Source organism: Neodiprion pinetum, chromosome 4 (genome assembly GCF_021155775.2).
Source record: "Neodiprion pinetum isolate iyNeoPine1 chromosome 4, iyNeoPine1.2, whole genome shotgun sequence".
Lineage (NCBI taxonomy): Eukaryota > Metazoa > Arthropoda > Insecta > Hymenoptera > Diprionidae > Neodiprion > Neodiprion pinetum.
In genome coordinates, this window is record NC_060235.2 from 18,209,771 (window position 1) to 18,229,885 (window position 20,115).

General features: G+C 38.0%; 1 protein-coding gene and 1 pseudogene across 2 annotated transcripts; both read right to left on the reverse strand.

Moving 5' to 3' along the window:
* Positions 1-6,342: 6,342 nt before the first annotated feature.
* LOC124217290 (dnaJ homolog subfamily C member 21 pseudogene) lies at positions 6,343-8,358 on the reverse strand (annotated as a pseudogene).
* Positions 8,359-18,291: 9,933 nt separating this feature from the next.
* On the reverse strand, positions 18,292-19,882 carry LOC124218181 (uncharacterized). 2 transcript variants are annotated; one of them, XR_006882995.2, is made up of 5 exons: positions 19,745-19,882; positions 19,286-19,528; positions 19,043-19,218; positions 18,729-18,839; positions 18,292-18,496 (listed from the first exon to the last, which is right to left on the reverse strand). XR_006882995.2 is itself a non-coding variant. In XM_046624649.2 (4 exons), exons 1-4 carry the CDS (start codon positions 19,804-19,806, stop codon positions 18,486-18,488), a joined length of 492 nt encoding a protein of 163 aa, XP_046480605.1. In that variant the 5' UTR covers positions 19,807-19,882; the 3' UTR covers positions 18,292-18,485. The 2 variants fall into 2 exon arrangements, 1 of the variants encoding a protein (XP_046480605.1); XM_046624649.2 differs by lacking the exon at positions 18,729-18,839.
* Positions 19,883-20,115: the final 233 nt, after the last annotated feature.

The following is a 20,115-nucleotide window of genomic DNA, read 5'->3' on the forward strand; positions in this document are numbered from 1 at the left end:
ACTTTCTGGGTATTTCATATAACGATGTGAAGATATGTTGGATATTTTACTAACAACTGAAATCTCTTTTGATGAGATTGTTGAAAGCAATAAGCAGCATCACCAAGGTCGAGATATCAAAGATTTACTTTCGTATAAAGTCAATTATTCAATTTTCGGTATATATTTCGAACGTACTGTGACTGAGAAACCAAAACCTCGGTGTTAGAATGGCCCAGCAATTCCCTGAAATGTAAAATCAGGCAGTCAGTTTATGGCTCTCCATGTATCTAGCAATAGAGGTTGAAAAATTCGGTACTGAGCTTGTAAGCCAAAAGTCCTAACTTACCGTGACATACGGATGTAACGTGCGAAATTTGGCGCCGAAGTCAACCTCGTGTGCTTTGTGGAACTGCGTATGGAGATATCACAGACGGTCCAAGTTGCCAAGATTTTTCCGTCATTCAGACCATCGTCAACGTCGAATAAATTTGATTATATTTTCACGTCATTACCACACCAATTGCTTTTTAATTGTAAGCTCTCAGAAAAATTGTAACTTTATGACAATTATTCAAGCGGTTAACGCGATTTCCGTTCACAATCGGAGAAGAACTATGTCCGCAGCGTTGACTGAAGATACATCCAGCGTCGACTGAGGACACGGAAAGACTGATAGCCTCATGGGACTTTTCGTAATAGGGTGGGGGCGTTATGAGTTCATCGTCAAGCGACGCCCTCTGCATCGTGTCGTGCGCGCGCAACCCAGTCCGACAAACGATCGGTACGTAAAAACGACAAGGACTGATGTTACCATCGTTCACAGCGTGTATTCAAATTTTGCAGAGTCGAACGACGTATCTATCCATCTATCTATCTATACTTTTCAACTATACAAGTTCATTTGAGCCAAATTCAGTAATGTTAATGCAACTCCATCAGATCGACAAAAATAATGTTATCTAAATAGATGCAAAATAAATATACACCTGGTTTCCTGTTTATAGAGTTAGAAACCTTTTCTTGATGCGAACGATAGGAGAAATAGTCGAAGAAGTTAACCAAAGGATGAAGATGTATAGTTGTTCCTTATGTAATGTGTTTACTGTGACGCTGATTTTTACTGCACCTCGGTCACCGGGGTTATTTATCTTAACTAACCGTGAACTCAACTAAACGCAAGCGTAACGCATTCGAACTCAAACTTTCTCAAAGCTCTGAAAAAAGCTATTTGCTAATTTGAACACTCCATTTCGGCAATTTGCGACCTAAACGAGAGACGACACTGAAAAATCCGTTACCGTAACTCAACCTTGTACAGCGGAATTCGGGCTGCAATTGAATTAAAAAACGAAAAAGACTTAACTCCAAATCGTGACTCTACTCAATATTCTCGCCTACTTAAAATTTATTCAACTCCATAACGCGCAACTCAGACTACCGTCACCAAGCAAAAGTATCGGCAAACAAATTTCGAGTACTTTTCGACAATGCAAATCCAAAACGGCTAGTCGTTATTCGGCAAGCCGTTACTCGATGACTCTAGTAATTCAGTCGCGAGGATATAAGCAGCGCTTACCGTTCTACATCCACGCAACAAATTCTCTAATCCCCTCGTGATTTTTGGCGGCTCCATTGGTTCGCAAAGCTCCAAAAAGCGACTATCTCGTAATATCGCCAGAACTTGAGTGATTTCCAAAATCGACGACCTGCCGCAACACGGATCTCGGTACGCAATGCCCTACGTGACGTCATACCTACAAGAATACGCAATAATCGATCCGTCATCGATTTCGTAGATTGCGCAACTCGACGCGAACCTGTCGTAGCATCGCGGCGCAGAACTTAACGTTAGATCGCAATTTCGTCATCCGCACAGCTCCATGATGGCTTGGTGGTGATCGGGGTGGTCCTCCCTCGTCGCTAGTCGGTCCTTCGCAAAGTCTACTCATATGACCTGGTTATACGAGTGGCTTTTCGTGACCCGAGAAGGTATATGAGTGAGGATATCGTCGGGGAAGGTCACATGTGACAAAGGTGACAGGTGAAAAACCGTTGAGGTTCTTTTAGCGACGATTCGGCTGGGCCTAGCCAGCCATTATCAGGATTAAAGGACATGGCTACCGTATAACGAATATCTGAGCGCTTAGGAATGTCCTTTAATCCTTATAATGGCTAGCTAGGCCCAGCCGAAATGTCGCTAGAAAAACCTTAACGGTTTTTCACCTTTCAAAATTGACCTTCCCCGACGAATTTCTCACTCAATTACCCGGTTAGTTTATGACTCTGTCCGCTGACCCCCAAACACCAGATTGTTCAGAAATTTATTAACAAATGGCCCAGATTATAATTGCCCATATCCGTCCGCTTCATTATACATTTATGGCAGTGCCCGTGTTGATTATTAGGGATTTCGAGTTTGAAAATATAATACATATACCCGACAAAGTCGATACTACATTACCCGCAATTTCTGCACTTTGCCGTTAACCCCTAATAATAATATTAAGGATGTGCAGGATAGCAATTTGGCCGGATATCCGGCCATACAATATCGATCAATAGCGAGTCATTTTTGAATTTTATTTCTTCAGAAAAGTGAAGTACATTATAATCAAGGTACCTTCTGTATTGAGAATCCCCATGCTGAATGGTAATTTGCGGACATCTCGTAAACTTTGACGATATTTCTTAGTCGGAATTATAGGAAACGCTCATTATATTTTAAGATGTTATTCACGACAAAATAATTATCTTCTCCTACTTTCATGAAGAAATTCATGAAACATTGTCAAAATGTACGAAGTGTCCACAAATTAGCTGTCTGTACTGGAATTTTTGTTACAAGAAGATTCTCCGTATAGTGATAATGATATGACTCGCGATTCTGTCGTTCAGGACGAAAGTTGAAAGATTACCGAGCGTTGTAGTGTTGAGGAGGTGAAATTTATAGATTATTATGAATAAACGGGAATGAAAATCATTCATTGTCAATTCGGTAGAAAATTACTAGTTAAATGTTGAAAGTCCGAGAGACAGAAGTTACAGTATCAATCCAATTGTTGGAAGATGCAACCCAAACGTACGTAATTAAAAAGTGACATCGATAAAAAGTCTCTGAATAAGGTTTTGCCGATGTAAAGTAAATTAATAACAATTGAACGTAATTTAATTTACGTCAATCCCACGTTCCACTCAGGAAACTTTTTTGAAAAACGATGATAACTAATTACAATTATAAATTGGATATGAGAAACTATAACGACTGACCTAAAGATGGGTATTCCGGATTATTTGTAATCAAATCCTTATCAATTATATACGGATGGTTTCATGCTGAACTGTTTGTCGCTCGAATGAATGCGTCAAAAGTCTTGGCAAGAAGTTTGGATACGTGCAGGCTTTGAAGTACGATATTTCTGTAAAAAAAACATAGCGGAAAAGTTGTAAGACCTTTCGGAAGCTTCGAGAGCGTTCTTCTACTTCCAACAATCCATCGGTCTTTTCTGAGACAAGATTGTGATCTATCCCAGTATTTCTACAGATTTCCGCAAACAGAATTTAAAAATTTGGCAGGCTTAGGTAGAAGAATAATTTCACGAAGTGAGGAGGGGACATTGGTGGAATGTTAATGAGTTACATAATATGTGTTAAAATTGCAAGAAACTTGTTTGAAATTCATGTAATTGTTTAGAAATCATCCAAGAAATATGCGTCGTTGATGAGTTATTGGAACAGCATCGGGTTCCCGTGGTGGGTTGATTGACCGTTTTGGGGAAATATACACAAGTCCGTTAAATTCACGAATTCACGAATGTATCGTAGATACGACCTTTTGGACACACTATTTTATTCATAATTAGATCCCAAGTAACAATAATGTGATAATCAGCCGTTGAAAAATATTCCCACCGAAGTAGTAATATTCTTCAATGCAACCGATTTGTGATATGCGTTACTGACGAATCTCTTCCTTTCTATGGCGAGTAATGAATCAACACGTATAATATGACGAAACATTTCTTTGGTGATACCTAATTGGGTCTCAAATCAGTTAATAATATTATAAGATGCAAGTTATCGTATTAGTTGCCTTTCTTTTTATTTATGTAAATACAATGATTTATTGCAATACGTATTCAACAGTAGATTCGGTTAAGTAATCTGGAAAATCAAGCGGGTATAGAAATTGTTCGTAAGAATTTTAAATAATTTCCGACAAAATAGATTCAAAAGCGAAGATGGGAGTGAATTTCTTACTGTATTCCATCATGTTGGGTCTTTTAGACGGATCACCCGTATGACAATCGTACATAATTTCTCAACATCGTTCTTTTTGTCACTTTTAGTAGCCGGTTTCGAATGAGCTTCGCGTTTTTTGCTCTTTATCAGTTGTCACGGGAGACGTGCTCATTTGTTACGCAAATATCGTGGTTTATTGTAACAACTTGATCCGAGCACCGTGTTGATTGCGGATGACCATGATTCGACTCAAACGGTAGTTGATAATTGTTTTATCAATGTCCGTGCGCGACGCGTGTCAGCCACGGCGCTGAATGACTTGTGCTCAGAACCTTGCAGTATCAAGTTTACGCACAAAACGCGCGGTTAAATTTGAATTTACGAATTCTTGTAATACAAAAAATTCAAGAACGAAATACTGGGAATGCTGTGCCGGATAGGCAATTGAAATAGAACTAATTTCTCCGAAAAGTCGAGCTGTCCAATGAGTAAAGACTGAAACTTTCGAATTTTACAATTCAACGACTTTACTGTGTCGACTGCGCAAGGTCAAGAGAGGGAGAAACATGTTGGAATTGCCAAATTCTGAATTTCCAAAGGCATGCGCATCTTACTCATTTCAATTAAAAAGCGAAATTTATCAAGAAGAAAAATGTATTCACGTGGAATTCACTCCGACTAAATTAGAGAAATCCGAAGTTATTACGATTCCACATTCGTTACAGATCATCGAAGCATGAGTTTTATTGACAGTGAGTTAAATTTGCGCAGTAATAAAATTGTCATTTGAATAACTACAATATATACGTTAGTATTTGACCAGTGAAAATAAGCTCACTTGTGCTCGTTTCCACACCACCGCAAGCGGTAGAACACCCGGCGCGTTTTTTTTTTTCACGTGGTATCCCCAGTAGGCCTACTCCACGGAGAACAGTTGCAAGATCTATCTTGCGTTCTATGAAAAATTGCAAATGACTTTTTTTACCATGTTAATTGTGATATATTGTTGTTCCCAGTCAGTTTATTTGCAGCAGAAATCCCAGACCTTTCCAAACAAAAATACTACTTGTAAATATTTTTCTGGAAATTAGGTAAGACTCGCTGACCCCCAAACACAAGATCGTTCAGGAATTTATTATCACGTGGCCCAGATTATATACTCTTCACAGGATTGTCTTAAGGGGGTATTCTGGTTTAGAAATTCGAAAAATTCGATTTTTTTCTGGCCATATTTTCAAAGCTTAGAGTTTTAAGAATATGTCCTTAAGAGGATTTTTCAAAATTCTCATTATTTTCAAATTTACAGCTTCATTTGTGACGCGCCGACTAAACCGGTCGGCGGTCCGGCCGGAACGAATGAACATTACACAGTAGGCAAACAATGATTAAGAAGAATCAGTTAAAAAAGGTCTTTTGTACTCGATATTTTCCTTAGAAAAAAACAAAATCTCACGTTTGAAGTGGAAAAATGGGGCAGGGATCGCTGCTTAGGAAAATGTAAGTATAACACGCCATTAAACGAATCAGACTCCGCGAAACTCGACCTCAAACTTTAAACGCGTTTTTCTCAAAACTACTATTTTCGATACGGTTGGTACGATATCCCAAGTTCTAATCAACCAATTTACTTGCAATTTGGCACGGAGCTTCTGTATATATTAGAGCATCGCGTAAAGAAGCGTGCTTGCGAAAAATTTTTTTTGTTTTACTATGTTTTAAAAATTCTGAAAGTTGAAAAAAACAGGGAAAAAACGCGACTCATTTTTCACACCGCCGCCATTTTATGAAAAATTCTTCTCCTCAAAAACCCACACGTAGTGCGATAACTACATCCTTCTTCATTAAGAATTTAAAAAAAAAATTTGTTTCAGATCACTGGAAGGACTAGAATCCTGCCAACCAAGACACGCCATTTTTTTGTGAGCCCCCAATTTGCCGGCCTGCAGATTTTTCAATTTTGATTATTTTTTAACTAATTTGACTTTTTTATACTCTTAAAATATCAATAAATAACTGGTAAAAGAAAATGGATACGAAAAATATTTATTGGTTTTTTTTTTTTACAGCATCCGAAAAACACCTAAAATTCGGGCGTCCAAACCAGAATAGCCCTTAAACATTTTAAAAATGATAAATTAAATTCGGCATGTATGAAAAATAACCGGCCTCCATATAATAATCATACATCTCATTCTTTGGTAAATTCCGGATATGGATAAAATGACCAGTCTCCGCAAAATGATCATATAATTCATTCTTGATTAGATAGTCTACTCCACATAGAATACACAGGTGATATAAATCCAGAACGCTTTCTTCCCATGACCCTTCTCTCTTTTTTTCCTTCTTGTCCTTGCGTCTGCTCTCATCAGAGCTTAACTTCTGAATTCTTCTTGCTTCCTTTGCTCTCTTACCTTTAGATTTTTTTGTACTTTGAGTTAATAATCTGGCATCTACTTCAAAGCTCAAGTCAGTATCGTCAAAATTTACTTTGTTGCCTTTAGTAAAATTGTCAATCGTTTCTGGGACAGTGTGATATTTGTTGTCAAGAGTTGCTTCCTTTTGTTTTTGTTTCCTTCGCTGTTTCTTGGACCACCCAAAATGAGCATCTAGTTCTTGCTCATCGTCGGTTGTTTGTTCAAGAATGACTTTTCGAACATTTTTACGCTTCTTCTTCTTACTTTTGCGAGATTTTTCTGTCATATCTAACACTGGGTTGTCAAGCTCGTTCTCTTGGGCTGATATCAATGTACATTCAGGAATCAGTATATTTATGTTATCGTGTATTTTAATTACTACAAGAAAGGCTTCCGGTTCTGGGCCTGTGGCTAGTTCAACACCTTTTTTTTTCACAAGCTTATTTGTATTTTTTTCACTTGTAGAACTTGATTCACTATCCGAAATCATTTCTTCATTCGATGTACTTCGCTGGTTGCCATTCGCATTCGCATCAATATTCTCACTGCGGTTCGTCAAGAAATCTCGTATTTCTCGGCTTGTTGCCAATATCACACTTTTCCGATTTGGACTTATCAAACAAATATTTGTTTTGCTACCGCATTTAAAATTCAATTCAGAGTCCGAATTGTACTTTCGAATACTGCATTCAAATTCCATATTTTCATCAGCCAAGAAGGAGGCTATCATGGTTGAAACATTATCGTCGTGTTTCTTGGAATTTTCGTGATTCGTAAATGCTTTCCGTGTCTTGTATATTTTGCTGCAAGCAACGCAATACAGGGTGTTACTATCCGTATCATCGGCATCTTTAGAATCTATATTTGAAGTTAATTCCTCTCCAAACTCAGCAGCAAGATTTGCTTCAATAACCTTTAAATCTTGTTCGATATTAGAAAACTTTGACCATTCTGGCTCAGTATAACTTTCCAGTTCTTTTTGTCTCTGGATCAGTTGTTGCTTTCTCCGTTCTTGTGTTTTTTCGGTATTTTCTTTAGCTCTTTCTGCCAGGATTTTTGCATGCGCTTTAACTCGTTTATCACGCTTGCGAACAAATGCTACAAGGTTCCGAACTTGTTCATTGCGTTCTTTTTTAGCCTTATCTCTAATTTTCTTGTTCTCCTTTTCTGCCAATCTTAAAGCACGTCTGTTTGGGGTATCACGAATATCGTATGTATCTAGCCAAGCAAATGACCTCTTAGTCGAATAGCTTTGCCAATATGCATAAAATTTGTGAACATCGTGATATGAGCTAGTGGAATTCCCAAAACCAGATACTTTATCGTCTAAATCTTCTTCTTTACAAAACTCTGATTCTTCAGCAGTCAGTTGTTCAAAAACTTTTCCATAAACCGTGTAAAATTCTTTTTCGCCATCGCCATAGCCCTCATAACAGCTCGTAGTAAAGTATTGGAACAAATCGATCGAATCATCTTTGTAATTCCCTCCTATCCCTCCTTTCAAAATGGCTTCTCGGTGATTGTCATACCAGGCTCGTTCTCGCGGATCATTTAAGACCTCCCATGCTCGTTGGACGATTTGAAATTGTTCTTTAGCATCTTCAGTATTGTCGAAATTCTTATCAGGATGGCATTTCAGTGCTAGTTTTCTGTACGCTTTTTTCAAATCGTCGTCTGACGCATCTCTCGAAACGCCGAGTACTTCGTAGTGGCACTTCATACTTTCTGGGTATTTCATATAACGATGTGAAGATATGTTGGATATTTTACTAACAACTGAAATCTCTTTTGATGAGATTGTTGAAAGCAATAAGCAGCATCACCAAGGTCGAGATATCAAAGATTTACTTTCGTATAAAGTCAATTATTCAATTTTCGGTATATATTTCGAACGTACTGTGACTGAGAAACCAAAACCTCGGTGTTAGAATGGCCCAGCAATTCCCTGAAATGTAAAATCAGGCAGTCAGTTTATGGCTCTCCATGTATCTAGCAATAGAGGTTGAAAAATTCGGTACTGAGCTTGTAAGCCAAAAGTCCTAACTTACCGTGACATACGGATGTAACGTGCGAAATTTGGCGCCGAAGTCAACCTCGTGTGCTTTGTGGAACTGCGTATGGAGATATCACAGACGGTCCAAGTTGCCAAGATTTTTCCGTCATTCAGACCATCGTCAACGTCGAATAAATTTGATTATATTTTCACGTCATTACCACACCAATTGCTTTTTAATTGTAAGCTCTCAGAAAAATTGTAACTTTATGACAATTATTCAAGCGGTTAACGCGATTTCCGTTCACAATCGGAGAAGAACTATGTCCGCAGCGTTGACTGAAGATACATCCAGCGTCGACTGAGGACACGGAAAGACTGATAGCCTCATGGGACTTTTCGTAATAGGGTGGGGGCGTTATGAGTTCATCGTCAAGCGACGCCCTCTGCATCGTGTCGTGCGCGCGCAACCCAGTCCGACAAACGATCGGTACGTAAAAACGACAAGGACTGATGTTACCATCGTTCACAGCGTGTATTCAAATTTTGCAGAGTCGAACGACGTATCTATCCATCTATCTATCTATACTTTTCAACTATACAAGTTCATTTGAGCCAAATTCAGTAATGTTAATGCAACTCCATCAGATCGACAAAAATAATGTTATCTAAATAGATGCAAAATAAATATACACCTGGTTTCCTGTTTATAGAGTTAGAAACCTTTTCTTGATGCGAACGATAGGAGAAATAGTCGAAGAAGTTAACCAAAGGATGAAGATGTATAGTTGTTCCTTATGTAATGTGTTTACTGTGACGCTGATTTTTACTGCACCTCGGTCACCGGGGTTATTTATCTTAACTAACCGTGAACTCAACTAAACGCAAGCGTAACGCATTCGAACTCAAACTTTCTCAAAGCTCTGAAAAAAGCTATTTGCTAATTTGAACACTCCATTTCGGCAATTTGCGACCTAAACGAGAGACGACACTGAAAAATCCGTTACCGTAACTCAACCTTGTACAGCGGAATTCGGGCTGCAATTGAATTAAAAAACGAAAAAGACTTAACTCCAAATCGTGACTCTACTCAATATTCTCGCCTACTTAAAATTTATTCAACTCCATAACGCGCAACTCAGACTACCGTCACCAAGCAAAAGTATCGGCAAACAAATTTCGAGTACTTTTCGACAATGCAAATCCAAAACGGCTAGTCGTTATTCGGCAAGCCGTTACTCGATGACTCTAGTAATTCAGTCGCGAGGATATAAGCAGCGCTTACCGTTCTACATCCACGCAACAAATTCTCTAATCCCCTCGTGATTTTTGGCGGCTCCATTGGTTCGCAAAGCTCCAAAAAGCGACTATCTCGTAATATCGCCAGAACTTGAGTGATTTCCAAAATCGACGACCTGCCGCAACACGGATCTCGGTACGCAATGCCCTACGTGACGTCATACCTACAAGAATACGCAATAATCGATCCGTCATCGATTTCGTAGATTGCGCAACTCGACGCGAACCTGTCGTAGCATCGCGGCGCAGAACTTAACGTTAGATCGCAATTTCGTCATCCGCACAGCTCCATGATGGCTTGGTGGTGATCGGGGTGGTCCTCCCTCGTCGCTAGTCGGTCCTTCGCAAAGTCTACTCATATGACCTGGTTATACGAGTGGCTTTTCGTGACCCGAGAAGGTATATGAGTGAGGATATCGTCGGGGAAGGTCACATGTGACAAAGGTGACAGGTGAAAAACCGTTGAGGTTCTTTTAGCGACGATTCGGCTGGGCCTAGCCAGCCATTATCAGGATTAAAGGACATGGCTACCGTATAACGAATATCTGAGCGCTTAGGAATGTCCTTTAATCCTTATAATGGCTAGCTAGGCCCAGCCGAAATGTCGCTAGAAAAACCTTAACGGTTTTTCACCTTTCAAAATTGACCTTCCCCGACGAATTTCTCACTCAATTACCCGGTTAGTTTATGACTCTGTCCGCTGACCCCCAAACACCAGATTGTTCAGAAATTTATTAACAAATGGCCCAGATTATAATTGCCCATATCCGTCCGCTTCATTATACATTTATGGCAGTGCCCGTGTTGATTATTAGGGATTTCGAGTTTGAAAATATAATACATATACCCGACAAAGTCGATACTACATTACCCGCAATTTCTGCACTTTGCCGTTAACCCCTAATAATAATATTAAGGATGTGCAGGATAGCAATTTGGCCGGATATCCGGCCATACAATATCGATCAATAGCGAGTCATTTTTGAATTTTATTTCTTCAGAAAAGTGAAGTACATTATAATCAAGGTACCTTCTGTATTGAGAATCCCCATGCTGAATGGTAATTTGCGGACATCTCGTAAACTTTGACGATATTTCTTAGTCGGAATTATAGGAAACGCTCATTATATTTTAAGATGTTATTCACGACAAAATAATTATCTTCTCCTACTTTCATGAAGAAATTCATGAAACATTGTCAAAATGTACGAAGTGTCCACAAATTAGCTGTCTGTACTGGAATTTTTGTTACAAGAAGATTCTCCGTATAGTGATAATGATATGACTCGCGATTCTGTCGTTCAGGACGAAAGTTGAAAGATTACCGAGCGTTGTAGTGTTGAGGAGGTGAAATTTATAGATTATTATGAATAAACGGGAATGAAAATCATTCATTGTCAATTCGGTAGAAAATTACTAGTTAAATGTTGAAAGTCCGAGAGACAGAAGTTACAGTATCAATCCAATTGTTGGAAGATGCAACCCAAACGTACGTAATTAAAAAGTGACATCGATAAAAAGTCTCTGAATAAGGTTTTGCCGATGTAAAGTAAATTAATAACAATTGAACGTAATTTAATTTACGTCAATCCCACGTTCCACTCAGGAAACTTTTTTGAAAAACGATGATAACTAATTACAATTATAAATTGGATATGAGAAACTATAACGACTGACCTAAAGATGGGTATTCCGGATTATTTGTAATCAAATCCTTATCAATTATATACGGATGGTTTCATGCTGAACTGTTTGTCGCTCGAATGAATGCGTCAAAAGTCTTGGCAAGAAGTTTGGATACGTGCAGGCTTTGAAGTACGATATTTCTGTAAAAAAAACATAGCGGAAAAGTTGTAAGACCTTTCGGAAGCTTCGAGAGCGTTCTTCTACTTCCAACAATCCATCGGTCTTTTCTGAGACAAGATTGTGATCTATCCCAGTATTTCTACAGATTTCCGCAAACAGAATTTAAAAATTTGGCAGGCTTAGGTAGAAGAATAATTTCACGAAGTGAGGAGGGGACATTGGTGGAATGTTAATGAGTTACATAATATGTGTTAAAATTGCAAGAAACTTGTTTGAAATTCATGTAATTGTTTAGAAATCATCCAAGAAATATGCGTCGTTGATGAGTTATTGGAACAGCATCGGGTTCCCGTGGTGGGTTGATTGACCGTTTTGGGGAAATATACACAAGTCCGTTAAATTCACGAATTCACGAATGTATCGTAGATACGACCTTTTGGACACACTATTTTATTCATAATTAGATCCCAAGTAACAATAATGTGATAATCAGCCGTTGAAAAATATTCCCACCGAAGTAGTAATATTCTTCAATGCAACCGATTTGTGATATGCGTTACTGACGAATCTCTTCCTTTCTATGGCGAGTAATGAATCAACACGTATAATATGACGAAACATTTCTTTGGTGATACCTAATTGGGTCTCAAATCAGTTAATAATATTATAAGATGCAAGTTATCGTATTAGTTGCCTTTCTTTTTATTTATGTAAATACAATGATTTATTGCAATACGTATTCAACAGTAGATTCGGTTAAGTAATCTGGAAAATCAAGCGGGTATAGAAATTGTTCGTAAGAATTTTAAATAATTTCCGACAAAATAGATTCAAAAGCGAAGATGGGAGTGAATTTCTTACTGTATTCCATCATGTTGGGTCTTTTAGACGGATCACCCGTATGACAATCGTACATAATTTCTCAACATCGTTCTTTTTGTCACTTTTAGTAGCCGGTTTCGAATGAGCTTCGCGTTTTTTGCTCTTTATCAGTTGTCACGGGAGACGTGCTCATTTGTTACGCAAATATCGTGGTTTATTGTAACAACTTGATCCGAGCACCGTGTTGATTGCGGATGACCATGATTCGACTCAAACGGTAGTTGATAATTGTTTTATCAATGTCCGTGCGCGACGCGTGTCAGCCACGGCGCTGAATGACTTGTGCTCAGAACCTTGCAGTATCAAGTTTACGCACAAAACGCGCGGTTAAATTTGAATTTACGAATTCTTGTAATACAAAAAATTCAAGAACGAAATACTGGGAATGCTGTGCCGGATAGGCAATTGAAATAGAACTAATTTCTCCGAAAAGTCGAGCTGTCCAATGAGTAAAGACTGAAACTTTCGAATTTTACAATTCAACGACTTTACTGTGTCGACTGCGCAAGGTCAAGAGAGGGAGAAACATGTTGGAATTGCCAAATTCTGAATTTCCAAAGGCATGCGCATCTTACTCATTTCAATTAAAAAGCGAAATTTATCAAGAAGAAAAATGTATTCACGTGGAATTCACTCCGACTAAATTAGAGAAATCCGAAGTTATTACGATTCCACATTCGTTACAGATCATCGAAGCATGAGTTTTATTGACAGTGAGTTAAATTTGCGCAGTAATAAAATTGTCATTTGAATAACTACAATATATACGTTAGTATTTGACCAGTGAAAATAAGCTCACTTGTGCTCGTTTCCACACCACCGCAAGCGGTAGAACACCCGGCGCGTTTTTTTTTTTCACGTGGTATCCCCAGTAGGCCTACTCCACGGAGAACAGTTGCAAGATCTATCTTGCGTTCTATGAAAAATTGCAAATGACTTTTTTTACCATGTTAATTGTGATATATTGTTGTTCCCAGTTAGTTTGTACTTGCGTATATTCGCACTCCTTTTCAAACGTTTTAACTCGTGACCCCCGCTGACCATTTATCATTGATGAATGATGACTGTTTCAATTATGGATGAGAAATGGTTGTTTCAATTATGGCTGAAAGATAATTTTTCTCATGTCATATGCGAACGGTGATTGAACTTGTATATTTGCGAAAGGGTTTTTTTCTCTAATTTAGTATGAGATAATTACTAAAATGGATAACCCGGTAAATACGCCATACAACGAACAACTAACTGAAGGTCGAAAACACGATTCGCTGTAAGGCGTCGGCATTCATCTATCGGATGACGATGCAGAAATCTTTGAAGAAACGGATACAAATCGGAGTAGAATAAGCACAACCGCCAAAATACGACAGAGCTGTATGATATCACCTTGAAATACAAACGGAAAACAAACTTTGACACAAAAATTATTGCAATAAAAAACTGTAAGACCTCTAAACACATTTTTTTTCAAAACTACAGTTCAATAAATTTCATTACACTTTGTGTTTACCTCTATTCTGAAATACATCGCTGAATCTACGTATCGATGGAAATAAGATGGCTGACCCAGAACCAGACCTAAGCCTAAAAAATGAAAATTTAATTTTTCAACATAGTCAATAAAACTCAGTTACCGGGAACAGATGAAAATATCGTTATTGACATATCTCGATATAGACAAAGATTATGTAGCTCAGTTGAGTGAAAAATATAATCAACGGAAAAAGAGACAAATTAATCAGTTGAAACAGACAGAAGACTTGATCAGCTGAAACAGACTCAAGGTTTGATTATCTGAAACAAACAAAGGTTTAATTAGCTGAAACAGATAAAGGTTCCATCAGCAGGATCGGCTAAAGGAGTGATCATGTGAAAACACGGAGAAAAAATGGGTCGAGTCCAACATGATATTCGCTTTAATATTCATTGCTTCGACATCTCTTTTTGCTTTCAGTTATCAAAGTGAATATCTTTTTTGATCGAACATTCTTCAGTGCTCAGTGCATTTGTTAACAATTTGGTTTTGTTGCCCTGAAACCGAAAATAACACGATCAGGGATCCGAGTTTTTCTGTACATTTCAGATATATTTCACAAATAATTACTACAAGATTTTCTATCATCAGTATCCACTACCGAGATTAGAATAATAACCATAGTCCTAAATGTTTACAGCATCAGCCATGTTGATTTAAAAATTGTAAACTCGGAATCGATCCCAGTAACCTCACAAACTACTAAAATACCGGACTCCGGAAGTTTTCACGATCGTAAAAGAAACTATGCCAGAAACCGTTCGGCAATTTGTGGGAATAGTTGTTGTTATAAATGCAACCGAAATTTATTAAAACGAAGAAGCTCCTAAATTGTTGCTTGGAAAGAGCTTTGTAATGTTAAATAAGACGAATCGAAGCAAAATAGTGCGATTGTAATGGAAATTTGGCTGTGCGGGTATAAGGGTAGTTCACCCTCTAAGTGACGTTATTTCGAAAAACGCAAAAACATGTATCCCCTACTTTTTTTTGCTGTTTCAAATGCAATTAAATTCTTTGAAATCCGAACAAAAGTTTTGTAGTTATAAAATTTTTTTTAATTGCAACCCCTATAATTTTCGACTATTCAACCCCGTCGTAACCGGCCAAAATGCATTTTTCATTATTTTTCATAGGAATTATTCTCCAATTGGTTTCATATAAATATCTCAACTGGAAGTATGCAAGTATGCATCCTGTCCAACTTTGGCGGCTGATTTCACCCCTTCAAACAGTTTTTCCGCCGATAAAAAAAAGTACGTGACGCTTAGATTTCGATGAAGAATAACCTATCCTCAAATGGTCGAAATCGGGGGGGGGATACCTCGAGAGTAAGTGTTTTCGCTCCGACTGCTCGAAAACGACTGATGCCGCATGGCGTGCGGCGCTCAGAAAAGATTTAAATCAGTTCTCTGAAGGACAGAAGATAATAATTCTCTCTCTCTCTCTCTCTTTGTCGCGCTTCCCATGGAGTGGGGGTAGCTTCACGCGCCTGACTAACTGTTCTTCCCTTCTCGTCGCGCCTACTCCATGGGTAGAGCGCACTGGTAGAGCGACAGTGAGGGCAGAAGGATTATCTATATAATTATCAGAGAGCCGATTCAAATCTGTTTACGGGACGCTTACGCCATTGCTTACGCGCTATGTATAATGCTGGATGACATGGAGACTAGAGTACAGGAGTCCAATCACTAAGGCGGTGTGACGTCGGAACGGTACCTAGTGGAAATCCCCAGATGTTAGACACCGGAAACATTCACACACAGTTACAGCCAGACTCACATCAGTAGTTTGGGTCACCAATTACCGATTAAGTATTGAAATACACCGGACAACGGGCATTCTGTCGCTCTAGTCGAACGAACCGAAGAGGGAGAAATTGTTGGATAAAAGATTTAATTTGGCTTACCTTTTTGAGAATATTCTGGATGCGATGACTTGTAGATTGGTGAGAGGTTTTAGTGGAATAACTGACTTTAATATTTGGATATTTTGACTAAGTTTTGGTTTATTTTATAAGTTTGATATTTAAGAGTCACAAACGCAGAGTTACACAGTGTAAGATCTTAAACTTAGTATGACACAATGGAATTTAAGCTCGGTGGACTTTTGGGCAGAGTAACGTTGTATGAAAGTTTAAATGCAAAAGGCTAAAGGATTTTACCGCGAGACTGTACCGGAACTAGATGACGAATCTGGAGGTAGAAACACAAGAGAGCGATCGAGTGATCGGTCGCCCTTTTTATAGGGGTCGATCGTTGCGCAGAACGATCCCCCTCTCTAGTTTTTTGGTCGCCTTTGCGCACCTCCCCTCTTTTCTAGGAATTCTAATTAGGGCACGACATCTTCGCCGCATGCACGCCTGTGATCTTAGTTCTTTAGCTATTACTATATTGTAGATTTTTACGTATGGTATATCGCTGCTTGGTGCGGTGGTGTAGGTGCGTGGACTTGGTTCCGTAGTTCTCCGAACTGCGTGAGCTTTTCGTTGTGTCGCCAGCCCCCTTTGTGGCGCCAGCCCCCTTTGTGGCGCCAGCCCCCTTTCTGGCGCCCCTCAGCCACTTAACTACCTGTCTACCTTTTAATGTTTTTGCTATCTTGCTCGTTACAAAGCCCATATTTCATTTTGGTTACCTGTCGTTTGTTAGTTTTATAGTTATATCTATATAGAATTGTATATGTGTTATAGTCGACTACTGTCGTTGTTAGTTTTATAGTTGTATCTATATAGAATTGCATATGTATTAAAGTCGACTACTGTCGTTGTTAACCTGGAGTACAATAGCAATTGTTTATGAACATAGTTTGTTATTTGTTTAACATTATTAGAATCACGCTGCTGCGAATATCTTTAGTTGTTTGTGTTATAACTATCTTAACAGATTTAGAGTACTTAGTAATTTGATGATTCATAGCTTTAGAGCAGGTTTACATGTGTGCTTTTGTATATGATTCCCTTCTGTAGTTGTTAATTCTTATATTGATATAAATCGGCTTGGAAGCTTCTAGAACGTTTTCGTTTCGTCGGTAAGTTTCCTAATGTATTCTCTAGGTAAGGCTCTGTATGGCTCCACATTGGAGATCTGCATTGCCTTCAAAACGTTGCGCGTGTTGCCTACAATACGGCGTTGCGGAAGAAGGTATAGTTCATGCTTGGTAATTAGCATTCACGGTTTGATGGTTTTGCAGTCTCTGGTTTTATGGGTTATTGCAGCAGTGCTATCTTTACATTATATTGGTTATGCATTTATCTATGGTTTTACAGTCTTCTATACTCCAGGCTATATAGTAAAGCGTATGTTGCTTATAGTATAGCTCTTAGCTCCGAATGCCTAAATGGCATTGTTGAGTGCTATATAATAATTGGGTATAATTGTGTTAGTTAATTATAGTGTTAATATGATAGTGATATATAATAACGCATAATAGTATTATAGTTCTCTGTAGTACGAAGATCTCGTAACATGGTTTTTAAGCCTCGGCTAGTGAATTTCATAGTTATTTCCATCTAGGGATATTCCAAATAGTTATACAGTTGTTTTAATTTCTTATGGTTACAAGATTCTCGTACTTCGAGTTTGGTTAGTTGATAAAAGTAACATGCAGTAATAATAGTCGATAAAACATACGGACGTTCCGGTCGGATGTTACAGCGGAGAGGTAGAAAAAGCGTCCGCGAAAGTCCAAGATTTAATGGTGCACGGTTTTATCACCAGCGTAGCTCCGGACGTATTGATCCTATAAATATAGTAATACAGTGATATAGTGACCAAAATTATGATAATTATAATGAACGTAAATATGTGCAGCATCATGGAGACTAATATATCTAATATACATATAGCTATCCGTCCAGAGCACTGATATATATATACACTGGATTGGATATTACCGTATACTGCGTATACTCTACGTGTAAGCTAGTGCGTCCAATTGAACAATTGAATTTCCGCCATCTTGTACAGAAAGTTGTCACAAAATGCGCGCTAGATTTGAACTGCGTAATATATGCTATTTAGATCTAACGATATATTCGTCACATAAAAAAGTTTTTGACGAGTAAAATAATGTTTGACACATTAAATGAAGAACAAATCATTTTTTCGAAAGTATATGATTATTTACAATTATATGGTGTAAAAGATCATTAAATAATATGACGAAAAACTTGTATTTAAGCGTGATTTTTCTTTATGTTCAAAAGAAGTCCTCAATTCTAAGAAGTTTCCGTCCATTATCCTTCATCCTATGGTGGGCTGAATTCCATACGGATTATTCAAAAATTTGTATAACACTAATTCAACCATTAGGGAATCCATTTACCATCCATTGATCATCAAAGTGGAGCTTAAGACATGTAAAAAAAAGTTTTGAATTAAATTATATCGAATTGGGTGAGTAAAAACTTTATTCAAAAATATGGAGAATAAAACATTCCTTGCAAACGTTAAGGCATTTTTATAGAGTTGCGTGCGATAAACCACAAACGTAATATAATTAGTAGTATCAATCCACATTCCATTCACATGAAGAAAAAGTTACAAGCACAATCAAAAGAAAATAAAAAAGATGTACATACCTGAGCATGCAAATCAGGTACAAATGTGTAGGTGATCATGTAATTTGGTTAAATTCACTATGGTGGGCCGATCGGATTCATCCTGAAATTCGGTCTGCTGCAAGTTTTAACCTACGGATAAGTTACTAATAAATAACGACAATGGAAATACACAGAAATGTGTCACACACGATTTTTCTGTAACAGAGCACTTTATAATCTGTAGGTAATTAACCGCTTCGACGGAATTGACGCAATAGTGCATCACATCAACGTGTCTTCATGCACACTGAGTTTTCTCTGACCTAAAAGGGATTAATAGTTTCAGATCTTACCAAATAACGTTGGGATACTGCCTTTTGGTAAAGTTATATAATTTTTACTTTTCTTCTGAAAGCAAGAGGGTTCAAAGTGGTCGGAACACAGAAAGCTATCACTTGATGGAGACCAGGGTCCAATGTTTATATTTGCGATCCACTGCTTCATAATATCAGGTTCATCCAATGGGAACCTACATAACAAGCAGAATTTAAATTTATTAATTCACACGTTATGTTGCATTGAGTAACGGTACTTACTTGAAGAATGAATAGCCATGTCCATATTCCCTTAATCGGTGACAAGATGAACACTCTGATTTTGGGTTGTCAAATATAGTTGGTACACTTTTCTTTTTCAATGTAATTAGGAATCCTGTCCTATCAAAGCAGTCATTTGCAAAATGAGCTGAACACAATGTGCTATTTCGGTTTGGCTTCCAGTCCTTCCTCTTCATTTCTTTTAACCACTGCTGAAGGCGCAACACATCTTTCACGGGAAATCTACATATCGAATTATAATTTAATCCCTGAGTCAATAATACCCGAGTTTTCAATTTCAATTATAATAAGATCAGTTCATAATTCAAATATTGTGAATTTTTGCTGACCCGATTCGTACGTTATAATACTCGTTAAATATAATTAGTAAATACTTCGTATGCTGACATAACCTTTGCAAGTTATCATTTGCAGAACGCTTCAGCGTTGTATACTCACTTGTGAAATGATCGCCCACTATATTTTGATTGCTTTGTTTTGCAAAAAACGCAGGTACTCATTGTTACCTCAATAATTGTTACTGTAATTTTCCATCGCAATCGATTATATACACATACATATATCACATATATATCTGAAGTGACAAGAATCTGTACAAAATGGCTACCGTTCAATTGGCGTGACGGCACCACGCTTAATCCAATCCAGTGTATATATATATCAGTGGTCCAGAGTGACGACAGACGCCGCTGTAGCGGAACCCTTATTTCTTATGATTTCGCGGACGCATCTTCAATACAGAGATTGGACTCCTGTACTTTAGTCTCCATGCTGGATGAGGTGAATTCTTCTCTGCTCGCGAGAATTCA